The 14,558-nt window shown below is 37.0% G+C and overlaps 1 protein-coding gene across 6 annotated transcripts in view; it reads right to left on the bottom strand.

Annotated features, from left to right (window-relative positions):
- Positions 1–669: 669 nt before the first annotated feature.
- Gmppb (GDP-mannose pyrophosphorylase B) overlaps positions 670–14,558 on the bottom strand; it is a 92,124-nt gene continuing 78,235 nt past the window's right edge. For all 6 annotated transcript variants that reach the window (XM_067093245.1, XM_067093254.1, XM_067093250.1 and 3 more), the window contains 2 exons: positions 13,677–13,882; positions 670–4,916 (listed from right to left, as the gene is read on the bottom strand). In XM_067093245.1, the coding sequence (XP_066949346.1) occupies positions 4,785–4,916; positions 13,677–13,882 (338 nt within the window). In that variant the 3' untranslated portion in view covers positions 670–4,784. The remainder of the gene's footprint in view (positions 4,917–13,676; positions 13,883–14,558) is intronic.

Raw genomic sequence — 14,558 nt, 5'->3', positions numbered from 1 at the left:
GGGAACACCATCCGCCCTTCAGGTCAATGTCAGTGAAGCGCCACCTCCCCAACCTCCAGGTCAGTGCCTGAAGAGCAGTCGGTATCTTTTTTCTGCACGGTGGCACACACTGCCCACAAAGGTCCTCAACCTAACCTGTGGGTGCAACCTCCCTCCCACCTAGTGTTTCTGTATATGAAAGGCATAGTGTTTGTATCCCATTGGGATAAATGCCAAATTGTTATAGTGATTTGTATTCTTCATGAGTATACAAACTGTAGCCCACCTCGTCTACCCATTTTGATTTTTTCCCTTCAGTTTTTTGTTCCGCATACAGGCCAAAAGGACAATGGATAACATTGGTTGGGTAAGAATGGGCATCCATCCTTATCTCCACCTGAGTACCACCCTTGTTTAGTCATTTACACAGCCAGTCCACTGCATGTGTGGACTGGCTGTGTAAATACTCCACATACAAAAGGCTACAGTTTACATACCTATAAATAATACAAGTTATGTGAAAAATTTTCCATTTTAAAAGGAAAACCATAATTCATTCATGAAGGTAGATGGGTACCTTCCATGATCTTGGTCATGTTCACTGCACTGTGAGTTTTTCCTGTTTTGGATTATCAGCATCACTTACAACTACTTAATTTACTTTATATCAAAAGGGCAGGTAAACAATCATTGCAAATATACAAATGATTATTTAATTCCTTTACCGGCACAAATACTGCAGATAAATAATACTTCTCAATATGAGAAAGATGATAGCATTAATCAAGATAGTTACAGCAACAAAGATAATACTTGCTTTGTAAGAGACACAAGGACATGGCTTTGTTAAATAATTGTTTAAACAACTCTGTTCCAAAGGGATAAAAGTAAGCATGCCTCTGGAATTGTGCAAAAATCTTGACTTCTAATTTTAAGGCACAATCAATATAGGACACTAACAACTGCATTTCTGAATGTCTATTAGCCTTTCACATTCAAGGAAAACAGCATCATGAGAACTTCATCATTTTTATATTAATTTCATTATCAAAGCATTTACTCTGGAATAAAATAAAATTTTATAAGGGTTTAGGAAATTGACAGTATTATTTTGAATTGAACAATAAGTGCAGATTTCACATGGGGTTTTTCCATTTGGAACAATGTATGGACTGGTAAAGGCTAAATTGGTAAGCTTGAAATACTACTGTAACTTCATTATTTTTTGTATATAATGATTGAGCAAGTCCTTGAACAGTTGCTTAAAAATTACCTCTTTTGTATACTATTAAATCCTGAGTCACCTCCACATGCATACAACAAGATTATGAAATTTCCAAGCTAAACAGTTACATCCAAGGTTACTTTAAAAATCTAGACAGTTGCAAATGAATGTAAAATTTGTACAAAACTGAAAAATAAGTGAAAACAGGATTCTCATTCCTTCTGATCTTTGCTTCAGGGTTCAAAATCTAATATGGTATTGTCCTATTTTTGTTAGCTCTGAAAAGTTAAAGCAGAACTTTCAAATCCCTGATTTGGGATGTTGTAAATTAATGTTTATTACACCCAAACAACAACATTAACACACTTCTAATTTTAACCACATCAACTATTTTAAAACGGTAACTAGATCACCATTTCCACTGAATGCTACTGCTACTGCAGAAAGTCCCAGAAAATCAAAGCTCTGATTACTTAGGGAAAATATGATAGGATACAGTTGCATGTTGCATCAATAAGTATAAAATAATATCTACAGTCTTCTACAACATAATTAATCCACTCCCTATACCTAAATGGTTACTGTTTAGGTTACGTAAATTTGGTGGTCAGCAACAAATGACTTGTCTGTTGTTTTTGTGATTTACCAAATTCTTAGAAGATAACTTATGCTATCTAATATCAACTATATTAGAGATGCAAAAATGCACATATATAATTTCATTTCTAGAAACATTAATTTAACATGAATATTTTATTGGATTAATGGAGTACTGTATACTAAAAAAAAAAAAAATTCTTACTAAAATACACAATTAGTATTTTGTAGGTGAACCATTCCTCAACAAAGGCTAAGTGTACAGTTTGCTTCTAAGTAGTTCACTGTAAAAACATTTAAAAATTAAAATTCCTCATAAACATACCAAACAGAGCACACTAGCTCAGGAGAACTTGACTTTTTTATAGTCCAGGTGTGCCCAGCTAGTGGTCTAAAAATATCTTTTCCATAATTCAAGTACTACACCAGTCCAGGATTAAGGTATTATATTCTTTAAATAAATCAATTTGGACTTTTTCAAACATGGGGAAATCTTCCTGGAAAGGCTTTAAACAAAAATTGTGTCTACTCAAGTTTGATCATACTATCAAGACTTGAAATTTAATATCCACAAAAAATAAGGCAAAATATACCAAAGTTAATTAAAAATCGTAGAAACTAATCAAGAGAAAAAGTTCATGGGCAGAGAAACTTTCCTTATTGGTCACCTCTTTCACTAAACAGCAATAACAATCTTTTTATCACTTATGTTAAAATAGAATAGGCCTCAACAATAACATCACTTCAAATTGCAGATTCTGCCAGCTTATGTCAATGGGAAATGATAAAATAAAAAACCAAGCCACAGTATAATCAATTAACTATACTGTAGAAGTAGGAAGCAATATTCAAATACTTATTTAATAACATCAACTTTCCTCCTGTATATACTATGTATGCATTTCATAATTTTCTGGTGATTTCTGATGAATACTGTGTCATTTATAGAAAAATTATTATTAAATTGTTAAGTGATTCAAAGAATATTTACCTGTCACTGGGCTGACCCAAAGGGATCAGCTCTTGTATCTGATAAAAACTTAAAATACATTTCTTGAGAAGTATTCTGAGTGCCAATAACATTATAATGTGAAAATATAAGCCTAATCATACTAAACATCAAACTGAGTAAGGTTTCCTTACAAATTAACAATACAGGATAAAGATTATTTTTAAGCATGTAGGTTCATACAATTACAAAAACTAGACTTTCACCAAGTGCTTGTATAAAAATTTACTACACAAATACCCATGCTACTACACAACAATAATGTCCAACATTCACAAAGGATGGACTTCTGGGCCAAGTTCACAAGGTCCCTTGTGACATATCTATATTATTTTATGTATTATCGTCATTATTACTGTATTATTATTATCTGCAAATACCCTTAAAAATTATAAGTGTTAATGATGATTTTCTGTGATTCTGAAATTTTAAGTACAAAATTAATGTATTTAAAGGCACTGGTATACCTTCAATACACAATTGCTATACTGTACAGTACTATGCTTATGCTAGACAATAATTCAATTATCAAAAAATATACAGAAGAGGTAAATAAAGAATACAATTTCTCTTATTTTTTTAGGATCTTCCCAGAATACTGTATTTGGAAAATATTGGCCCTGTAACTTGTGAATATGTTGGGTTCATAGCATTAAACTTTATAGTGCAGAATACCCATTGTCAATGATAGTGCATAAACCATTAAAAAAATAATTAGAAAATAGTGTGCAAGAAAAACGCTATGCAAGTTAATATGTAATGAAAGATATTAAGTATTGCCACCAAAAATAACCGTACATCAGAATTCAAAAACCATAGTTTTTTCCTAAACTCCCTGCTTGTGTATAATTAGTCAATACACTTTTCTAACTTGAGGATAGAATACCTGGTTTTAGCAGAGAAAATTTATGTAATACTACTATGTATTAATTTAACAAAAATAAACTGAAACATCTGCTGTTGATCACATTTCTAATCTGTAGTTTATAAAGGTAAATATGAGAATTTTTTCAAAGTTCCACACACCTCATTACAATGTATGAAGAGTAGTGTATTAAACAGGTCATATTTCTGTTATTTAATGTAATACATATTGCACATGAATAACAAACGAAGACCTACAGGATGGAAGCACTTGTGATTCCTAAACCTGAATAGACTGTGAGGTTCTACGCACACATAAGCATAATTTAACTACCATCTTTTTATTTCTTTAAAATCAAAGGTTTTCAGCTGCACCTTAATTAAAGAAATCTTAATGTCATCTTCTAGTTAGACATGGAAATGTTATTCTCCTAGAAATTAATTTATAACAGTTCTGATATTTTCAGATAGAAAATTCTCATTTTATTCTTATGCTGATACATTCAGTATCATACGTCTAAAATAAATTCAAAGTAAATTTTGGTGAAAACAAAATCCATGTGTATCTTCAGAAAAGGAACTAAAGTCATTCTACCAGTAGAATACTTTCACCAATGTTAGGATTCCCTCATTTTGCTGAGAATATCTGTAAATAAAGGCTCTATAATTGAAATGTCAAGATTGGATGAATATAGTGTGATTATTTAAACTTTTAATAGGCTACCACCAAAATTTACTTTACTAACCACTACCCAATAGTAAAATTTTCAGCCAAGGAATTAGTATTTGCTTATCTGAATGAATGGTAGCTCAAAAGGATTATAAATGGAACTTGTTGAAGAAGATGCCTTCTACCAGAATTGTACAAAGATGAAATTCTGATGAAAGGATTACATAACCAAAACTTTAAAATGACAAATAAAAGTTGAAATGTTCAAAAGCTGATGATGGTAAATATACTGTATCAGGTTGATAAAGTCATATCACAAAGTTGAATTTTAAAACTGAGACCCCTCATTACTGTTCTAATTTTTCAGTGTGGTAGCTATTATAAAAGTAACTAGTAAAAATGAAAAATCACAGAACAAAAACACTGCTGTAAACACTAATTTACATTATAATTTTTGGTTCTAGGACAGAAGTTGCTATACTCTTATGTGGCAATACCATCCCACCATTGATATATAATTCATCTTTGACAATCACATCTTCACCAAGCACAGACACATTTTCCATCCGTACCTTGAAAAAAAAGGGAAGAAACAAAATAAATTACAGAAAAATTACTAAAATACCATTATGTAACAAAGGTTAATCATCATTTACCTGTACTTTAAATACTACATAATGTGTCTAGTTTTGATAAATTATTTGCTGTATTTCATAGTTTTACAAGATTTTTAGGTTGGCTCTATTTTCTGCTTCATGTTTTACTCTCCTGCACTGTATACATCTCCCTCTTGTTTACAATGTGCGCATGTAAACTTTATCTTTCATCAATTTTTTTCCATCTTCTTTAACTATTTCTTGTCTTCTAACAAAATTACAAGAATAAATACACAAGCTAAAAAACTAAGAACTCAGAGTGAATATAAAAAAGCAAAACAAAAAAAATTAATTGCATACTTCTGCCAATTATGCCAGTGCTGCTAAAAGATACTGTATGTAAAAATAACTAAAATCAACTGATCTTCTAACCAAAGATACACAAAATTAATAATCACTAAATACTGGCCCTAAGTCATAAAATGTGCATTTGTCCTATGGGACCAAATGGACTTTTATATGAGTATCTTTCAACATGAGCTGACAACCAGTCAAAACTTGGTAGCAAGGTGATTAACCAGGTACTGTAGTTAACAGGTGGAGAACGGGGTTAGTGAGGGAGTAACCCTCATCCTTTTGGCTGCATTAGAGAACAGATGTGCTACCTTTTGCTGTCCTGACTGTCGGTTGAGAACTTGGATCTTAGATGAGTATTCTCCCATTGTCATTCTCTTTTGTTTAATTACATTTATTGTGGCTTCCTGCATTTTATTTTGATGGAATTAAACTTAACGCAGTCATTACCAAGATATGGCCACCTTTGTCAGTGGTTTGTCTCCATCAATAGATTTAATTCTCTTAATTAATTTTGTTGTAAGGGAATTTCTTATGAACTTCTTGCTGAAAGTTGTAAGGGAATTTCTTATGAACTTGCTGAAAGTTGTAAGGGAATTTCTTATGAACTTCTTGCTGAAAGTTGTCTGGGATGTGCTGTAAACAGTTTAAAGCAGCTTCTAATAATGGGTTCATCAGCAGCTATGCCATTCTCTGGCTTATATAGTAACAATACTAATTATTCAGGAGTCCACGAGGTTTAGTCATCATGGAGTTCCTGTGGGAGTTTGATCTACCAAGGATTACATAGTCCTGCTGTTGTGGCCTTCCTAATTTAACCTGGCAGATGAAGAAAGCCTTTATAATCTCCTGAGGTATTTACTGCTCGACTCATATCTACTGACTGTGGCACTGGAAAAGAAGTTACTGGTTGTAGTAGTCCTTCCTGGAGAGAGTCCTCCAATGAGTGTGACTTTGTCATTGGTTCCTGACTTGACTTGTCCTGTGGTGTGAGGTGAGCAAGGACAGCAGAGGGAAGAGTGGGAGAGCCATAAGCGCTCTTCTTTAGCTTCGTCTTATACTTCATCATCTAGACTCCACTTCAACTCTGCTCTCCTTCCCTGCACAGGCCAGTATCGAGAGAGGGGAAGTCTAGTCCTCACATACGAAGTCCAGATGGGCTTCTTTTGTGTGCTCTCCCCCCTCAGGAGAGGGTGAGGGTGTCTGGTCACTGGCAGTAATTACTTTTCCCCAGATAGGGTCAGCACTGCAGTGCCATCCTCTTTAGGCTAGAGGTCTACTCCCATTTCATCTGTCAGTGAGCCCTTTGGCTCACATCAAGTCGAGGCTGCTTGGCTTATTCATCTGGTGCACGAGTCATCCCCCTCTCAAAGCAACTTTGCAGATGATGGTGGACAGGTGGGCAGAGTGGCTCTTCTTACTGTGACTCCTCAGGGTCACACAGAGAAGGATTTGCCCGATATGCTCACAGTGAGGGGTTAACGTGGCCTGTTCACTAGCTGTGTACCAAGTCTGCGAATTGGGTTTAACACTGGCAATGGGGTATATTGTTCTCTGTCCATCCGTGGTTGGACAGTTGTGGTGGACAGGCATGTAGAGTGAATCTTCTCACCCAATTCCTCAGGATTGCATAGAGAAGAGCTTGTGCAGCCCGCCTGGTGTAAAGTTTGCATAGCCAATTTGCTACTCACGTGCCTGGTCTAAAGATCGGTTCTGCACTGGCGGCAAGGAAGGTTCTTCCCAGCCTTCTTTGGGAGGTTTTTTAGAGTGAACCTCATTGTTTATGTGCTTGAGGCACCCCCACACTCCTGAGCATGTGCAGTCCAAGCAATCCTTCTCCAGGAAAGTTCTTTGAACTCACCCACCTCTTGTGGGCACAGCTAGCACCACGGTGGGTAGGGGAGTTGGAGTAGTGGTGCCACGGATTGTTTGCTTCTTTCTTGGTTTTCGCCAAGTCTCCAAGCAAGGGGGCTATGGTATTTCAGTTGGAACTGGGTTCTGACAGCAGTTCCACCGTGATTCATATACTCTCAAGAGATGTGTCTAGTTTGGTATAGGCTTGGAAATGCTCTAGAGAGGAAAATTCTAGTGGTTTCATTCTGTAGCTAAGGGAGAAGCAGCACAGGCCTCCAAGGATTGGATGGTACTGGGCAGTTCCATTTTTCTTGCATGATGCACTGTAGTGGCAATTATCAAAGTCAAAGTTTATTTTGGTTGTCATGAGTAAAATATCCTAGGGAAGCAACTACTTCTTCATTCTGTCCCCTCAGTTTCATTTACAGGTTTGACCCTTAGGTACACTTTAGAGGTGCTTCTTGGGTGTGCTGCCACAGTCACAATTATCTTGTGATTGTGTTTGGAGAAGGTTAATGCCCTTATCTACAGGTCACAAAGTACCTTTGTCTCCAGCGAATCCTGCAAACTTCTCACCTACCACTTTCCCACCAGAGGAGGTATTTGTACCAAAGTTGGCACAGGTGATCACTTTGGTACTGTTTAATCTAGCCTGTGGGTTGTATATCAATCTCCCATTCTTAGAGATTACATCATAATAGTAATGTTCAATGTAATAATATTTTGGTGTTAGAGACCTTACCTGTGACTTTTCGCTGGACCACGTAGTGGTTTAACCTATGGATATTGCTCTAATGGTCTACGACAAGTTGGGCATCTTGTCCAAGTTAAGCATACCATCTTGTCCAGCACAAGGTGGCAACTAGGGAGGTTACTGGAAATAAAAGGTATGGATTGTCTTGCTGGCATTCCTAAAATTCCATTCTACTAGGTGAACTTGGTTGTCCATAAGTGAGAGTTAGCCTTCCTCTCTCCCTTCCTCAAAACAAGATTTCCTGATGAATCACCTCTTGCTTCAGAATTATTCAGTGTTGGGTGGATATGAAGCCCATCCTTCTCCCTTGATTAATATAGAAAGTTACTCTTTTTACCATTTCCCTCTGGCAGTGCCAGGTTTGGAGCAGAGGGGAAGAGGGGGGGTAGCCAAGAGTGCCTATTCTCCTCCTCCGCTGCCATGATTGAAAGTAACCTTTTTTTGCCTTTTGTGACAAGCACAGTGAGCAGAATTGTTTTCTTAGGAGTTCTTTGGAACAGCTGGAGGTGTATGCATTCAGACCTTGTCCTTCCCTCCTTCATACACCAAATTCCACTTCTTTCTCCACATTCAATTATGTCTTTGTTTCGTCAACAAGAGCAAGAAAAGCACCTTTTAAAGTCGTAAAACACTGGTTTCTCAGTCTAATGGTCAAATTTTCTGTCAGGATAACAATCATTGGTTAAAGAACAATGTTCAACCTGTATCAGAGCAGGGATAGAAGGAAGCACTGCCCCACCCTGCCCTAAGATGGAGCCACGGAACAAACACTGCCCCATCCTCAGGGTCAATGCTGGTGCCCTTTTTTCTACAGGTGACTTTGCTTTGCTCACAAAGGTGCTCATCCCTACTTGTAGGTACTACCTCCAACCTAAGTAGTGAGTCTCTACATATGAAAGACATAGTGTTTATATCCCCATATGAAACTAAATTTTTTTAGTACTAATTTGTATTTTTCATAGATATACAAACTGTAGCCCTTCTTATGGGGGTAACCCACTTCGTCCACCCTGCTTCATTTTTTCCCTTCATTTTTTCCTCTCTATATGGGCTGAAATGACAATGGATAACATCAGTTGGGTGAGAATGGACATCCCCTCTCCCCTATCTCCAACTGGATACCACCCTTGTTTAGTCAGAACACTGCCTGTCCAGTGCATGCATGGAAGGATACTCCATACACAAAAGGCTACAGTTTTTATATACCTAGGAAAAAGACTAATTACTTTTAAAATCTGGCATTCTTCCTAGTCTCTTTGATGGGCATACTCATGTACCCATCAATGACAGAAAGGACTTTCGTGAAAACTGATAAGAGTACCTTCAAGTACCCATTCTTCATAACTCTCGGAAATATCTCAACTTTGCCAGAGGCGGAATCGTCTACCATTCCCTGATGCTGTTTGGGACTGGCAATGGACATTTCCCAGGAATATTGCATACTTTCTGCCTTTAGTTCAGCTTGGGCTCTTTTCAAGGTACTGTATTTGCTTTTTTACAGTACCCTAAGTTAAAGAGCTGTAGCACCTCTAAGGGCTTAACTCCTTCAGATCTTGATGGATTTCTCACATTTTTATCACAGATGGAGGGTTGTAATAAATTAAGTGAAGTCCAACCTCATCCCCAAGCAGCAAGTTAAGTACCTGAGCTTACTGACACTCAGGAGCAGAGAGTGCCTCTTAGTAGCCTCTCATGTTACTGACCTTAAGGAGGTAATGGTGTGGTTCCTGTCATGGCAGGAACAGCCTTCTTGGCCTTAGCAGGTGGTCCTACATCTTCTGTCACCACATGGTATCTTGTATCACTTGTGTGAACCTTCATATTTATTTGTGTCTGATATGGCACTAAATACCATTTTGAACATCTCCCTACCACTTCACTTTTTAAAGGGAGCATTAAGGACGCTTTTGCTTGCTTTCACAACAGAAACCTTTGTAAGGTTTTCCTTACTTTCTGCCTTCGATATCACTTCAGTTTCAAATGCATCAAAGCACACCTGGGAAGAGTTGCCTCAAGTGTATGCCTTTCAGGAACAACTCATCTGCACTGCACTGTTCTTGCTAACTTTGCTGTGTGTTTAACTTGCAGGTTTTCATAATGGGTGACAAAGTCCCCCGCTGGTGGATGAGCCATTACACCACCATCTGGATTGATGTTTCAAGTGAAGATTAGCAATTTATCATACTTACTTCCTTCAGCAGTGCAATTACTCAAGTGGATAATTTGCTACTTTCACATTGTCTACATTATGCATTCCGCACAGCAGAATGTCACTGCAGTTCAACTCAACAGTCAGTGTCTGGATGCAAGGACATTTTTGGTTCCTGCTCTCCTGAATGGCAAAGATAGCTTCAAGTATCTGAGTTCCCATACTCAACAGGTAGTTTTCATTTTCAGTTTCCAAGTGGTAGTGGAATTAAGTTCCATCACCTAGAATACTTGATTGTGCTCATTGTTCTTTCCCTAACTCTTCAAGGAGTGATAAACAGTCTTTCTTATTCCTTCTTTGCTTGGTGCTGGCAGTTCCTCTCTGGCCTATCTGCTGCTTCTCTGGTCAAAGTGCTGTGACAGCAACCCAGCCCTCTTTCCTTGTCAGCTTCTTGTTTGCCTTTGCCACTGAGCAGTACACTTCCAGCAAATTATGCTGGAATTATGCAGCGGCTCCTGAGAGAATTAATTTTCTCACAGGGTAGCAAGGAATTTAAAGTTTTTCGGCAAATGTGGATCAATGGGAGGAGCTTCTATGATTAGTATCATAGAAGGGGGAATCTCTCTACTCGGAGCTTAAACTCTGCAGACCAGAATTTCTCTTTTGACTCAGCTGAGTCAGGTCCCTTTCAATACGTGACATAAAAGCTAGGGTCTGTCTCTGCAGTCATTCTAATTGAGTTAGACCTCTCCTCTTTGGTGGAGGTGTCTATACTTTCAGTGGTAAACAATCTTCAAAACAATCTTCATCTCTCGGGAACTTCAGTCCCGGGTTACTTGTGTTCTTAGTGCTTTAAGCATTACAAGAGTATCTTTCAAGACTCAATTCTGCTCTTGGACAATCTTTTATCATTATTTATTATTCAGCAGATGAACCTTATTCATATAGTAAAAGTCCACAGAGGCCATTGACTTGAAATTCAAGCTTCTGAAGAATATGATGTTTATTTGAAAGAAGTAACAGAAGGTAACAGGAAAAACAGAAAGGACATCAGTTTGTTAGCACATTATGAAAATACAAGGTCTGATCTTTACTGGCCTTGGCATGTAATTGTGGAAGTCTTTTGGCTTGCCATATCGCATTTGGCTTTTGGTAGGGCGAGGATCGCTCTCATTCCACTGTTCCTCTGTAGGAACATTAGCTAAAGTCTCATCTCTTCTGATGAAAGGTTGGGTGTCCTCAATTCTTCCCTCCAAATCTAAGGTGGAGATCCAGATGAGATGAAGCTTTGCCAGGCTGCACTTTTCAGAATTATTTGAAGATATTCACTCCCAAAGTTAGGGTTTCCTTCTTTCATTAGTGCTCTTAGTACTGGCAGTAATGGCACGAGTTGTCTAGAAACTTTCTTTTGGCTTCACATGGGTTCTTCAGACTGTCAACCCCTCTGAGATAGAGGTTAGTTCCCTTCCCATGGGAGGGATTTTGAAGTCAAGGGAATTAGTCTGTCCCTCACTGTTCGGCTGAACTTTTTGGGTTTCCAGGTAAATGAGGAGGAGTGTCTCAAATATCAAACTCCCTATGCCTCATTCTACCCAGGGGATGTCACTCAAGTCACAAATGCTCTTTCTTCTGGACCTGCAATGGATGTCAAAAATGTTGTATAGTCACCCATGCTCCGGTTTGGGGAAGGTCAGTATCTTGCCTCATTTACATAAGCCTGATTAGGTCTGGAGGTGGAAGTGGAATGACTGGATTCCATTCTATCCTTGTTCTCTCTCTCAAGAGCAGCATCTGGGTCATAGGGGACTAGGTAGAGTTTTGTCCATCACCAAATACTGAATCTTACCAGGAACATACTGCCTTTTAATATGAGGTCTCCTGTGGGAGACATTATGCCTCTCTGTTAGAAGGGGCACTCAGGCCCAGGGCCGTACTATTCTGGTCAACAATTTTGCCAGACCAGTTGGGGTTCAGGAGTCATGACCTCCCTTGCTTGCAAGGCAACCAAGACCATGTCAATTCCGTGGTGGTTCTCAAATCCATTAGTTGAAAGGGACTGACCTCCCACCTAAGGAGTAAATCTCCTATTTAATAGGTGATGGTTTGTATTCCCTTAGGAACAAATAAATTCTGAATAACAATTTGTATTTTTGCTAGGTAAGCAAACCAGAGCCTTTCATATTTAGTTCAACCTCAACCATCCCACACAGCGCCTGCAACTAAAGGAAAAGCAAGTGCAATGGTTGCTAAGTGAGGGGATTCTTCCCAACTCACACCCATCTACACCTGTTAATCACCTGTTTAATCAACTTGTTACTAAGTTTCGACTGGTTTAGAGCTCGTGCTGAAAGATACTCCTATGTAAAAGGTTCTTGTTTGTATACCTAGGAAAAATACAAATTGTTATTAAAAATTTATGTGCTTACATTATTTTAAGCACAAAATGTGACTAACAGTTTATGCATGTAGTTCATTCTAGAATACAAGTTCATGCTTTTAAACAAATAAAACCTACAAAATTTCTCTTAATATATTAATAAAAAATTATTTCTTTAAAATAAATCTAAAATAAATCTAAGTAAGGAAATAAATCTCAGTACATGTTATTAACAAAGATGATGCTATATTATTTGCACTAATCCCCTCTTCTGATTGTAGTCCCGTGGTTACAAATTCTCTTAATAGAGGTTTAGGTAACATAAGTGATTGGTGCCAAGTACAGTATGGGGAATGAAGATGAACCCTAACAAAATTCCAAGGATTGTATAGTACTGCCCTTGTTAACAGGTCTAAGACACTGGTACCCCCACCCAGATCTTTTCATTGCCAGGGTTTCTTTAACTACTGTACTTAAAACTCGTTTACAATTCTAGGTGTCATTCTTAGCTTCAAGTTCACTTCTGTGAAACTATATCTAATCTATCTATCAGTTGCTTATTATTTGATAAAATTAAAAAAATTTCTTATTTCAGATCTTAGTACTGTATTATTCCCTGGCACTGTTGTTCTATTAGCTAACTGTGAATCCTTGATCAAATTTTTCATAATTCTGATTCTCCTTTCCATTCCAGTCTTCCAATCATTCTTTTGTAAAGTTCAATAACATTTTTTTTTTAAGTTCTGTTCCTGCTGTGACCAAATTATGGAATGATCTTCATAGTCAAGAAGTTGAATCATTGGAACTTGAGTACTTCAAACTAGGTTCAAATGCATTTTCACTGGGAATATTCATATCAGTTTCATTTCATAGTTTAAACTCTCAGTTTCATTTCATAGTTTAAATTGTCTTTCATACTTCCTTGTAATTTTTCTTATACAGTTTATTCTTTGCCCCTCTATTCTTTTTCTGTTCTCTGCAATTCTTTCCTTATTGGGCTTATAATACCCTGCTTTTCTATCAAGGGTTGCAGCTTGGTTGTGCAGAAATAATTTAACCAAACCAATAAGTAAAATTTTACATAATCATTACAAAAAACTTAGTTAAAACACATCACCATTAAAACTGAATAATACCTTTCTAACAATATTTATCATTTTAAAACATTCGGTAAAATGTTACATTAACTTATTTCATAATATAAGTTTAATTTTAAAAGTTTACACAAAAATAAGCTTTTGTACTTACCCACTGACCAACAATGCATTTCCATCCAATAATGCAGTTTTCTAGCCAGGTGTGCGACTTTATGGTTGCACCCCGTAAAATGGTACATCTCTTGATGCAGGCTCCATCTTCAATTACAACATCTGGACCAATGGTTACGTTGGGACCAATGCGACAGTTTTTCCCAATTTGTGCAGAAGGGTCAACTAAGACATTGCCAACAACACCTATGTGAAAAAAATTTTCTTGCTACTACAAAAAATACACTTAGCTCATCAGTTACAGACGCTAATCCATTCCAGAAGAAGCGTCAAGATGTGATTCAGTCAAGACATGAATAAATTTTTTCCATAAGAAATAACTGAAAATGGATTAATCCATTCTCAACCACCAGTTATTACCTTAACCTTGCCTTTTTATACAAAACATTACACATAAACTACAATTAAATAAGCTCAAGAGTTAAATAATATACCATATTAGACACACTTTTTCATTTTTAAATGTATACTGTATAAAAAAAACTGCCCAACATCCAAAGCAGCTGTACTGTATTACCGATGGAAGACCAACCACTATTGGCTAGGCTAGGTACTGTGCTGTACTGTACTGTACTGTACTGAGTAGGCACAAAAAATTTTGCTAATAATAAAACATTGAAAAACAAGCCTAATTATTAGAGTAAATTAATAAAATATTGACAACAAGCTGAATTAGATTATCACAAACTTATGAAAAATTGCTTATGATATGTCAACAATTTGCCTTTCAGCCATTTGCCAAGAGTAGATGTAAACAAGTCATAGCACCACCCTGGTGGGTTGTCAGGTTAGTACGTAAACAATGTTTACATACAATTATTTATGGTAAATTTCAAACAGTGTACTGGAATACTGTATGTAT

Source organism: Macrobrachium rosenbergii, chromosome 4, assembly GCF_040412425.1.
Source record: "Macrobrachium rosenbergii isolate ZJJX-2024 chromosome 4, ASM4041242v1, whole genome shotgun sequence".
NCBI lineage: Eukaryota > Metazoa > Arthropoda > Malacostraca > Decapoda > Palaemonidae > Macrobrachium > Macrobrachium rosenbergii.
The sequence above is the reverse complement of the archived record's forward strand: the minus strand, read 5'-3'. Positions and strand labels throughout refer to the sequence as shown.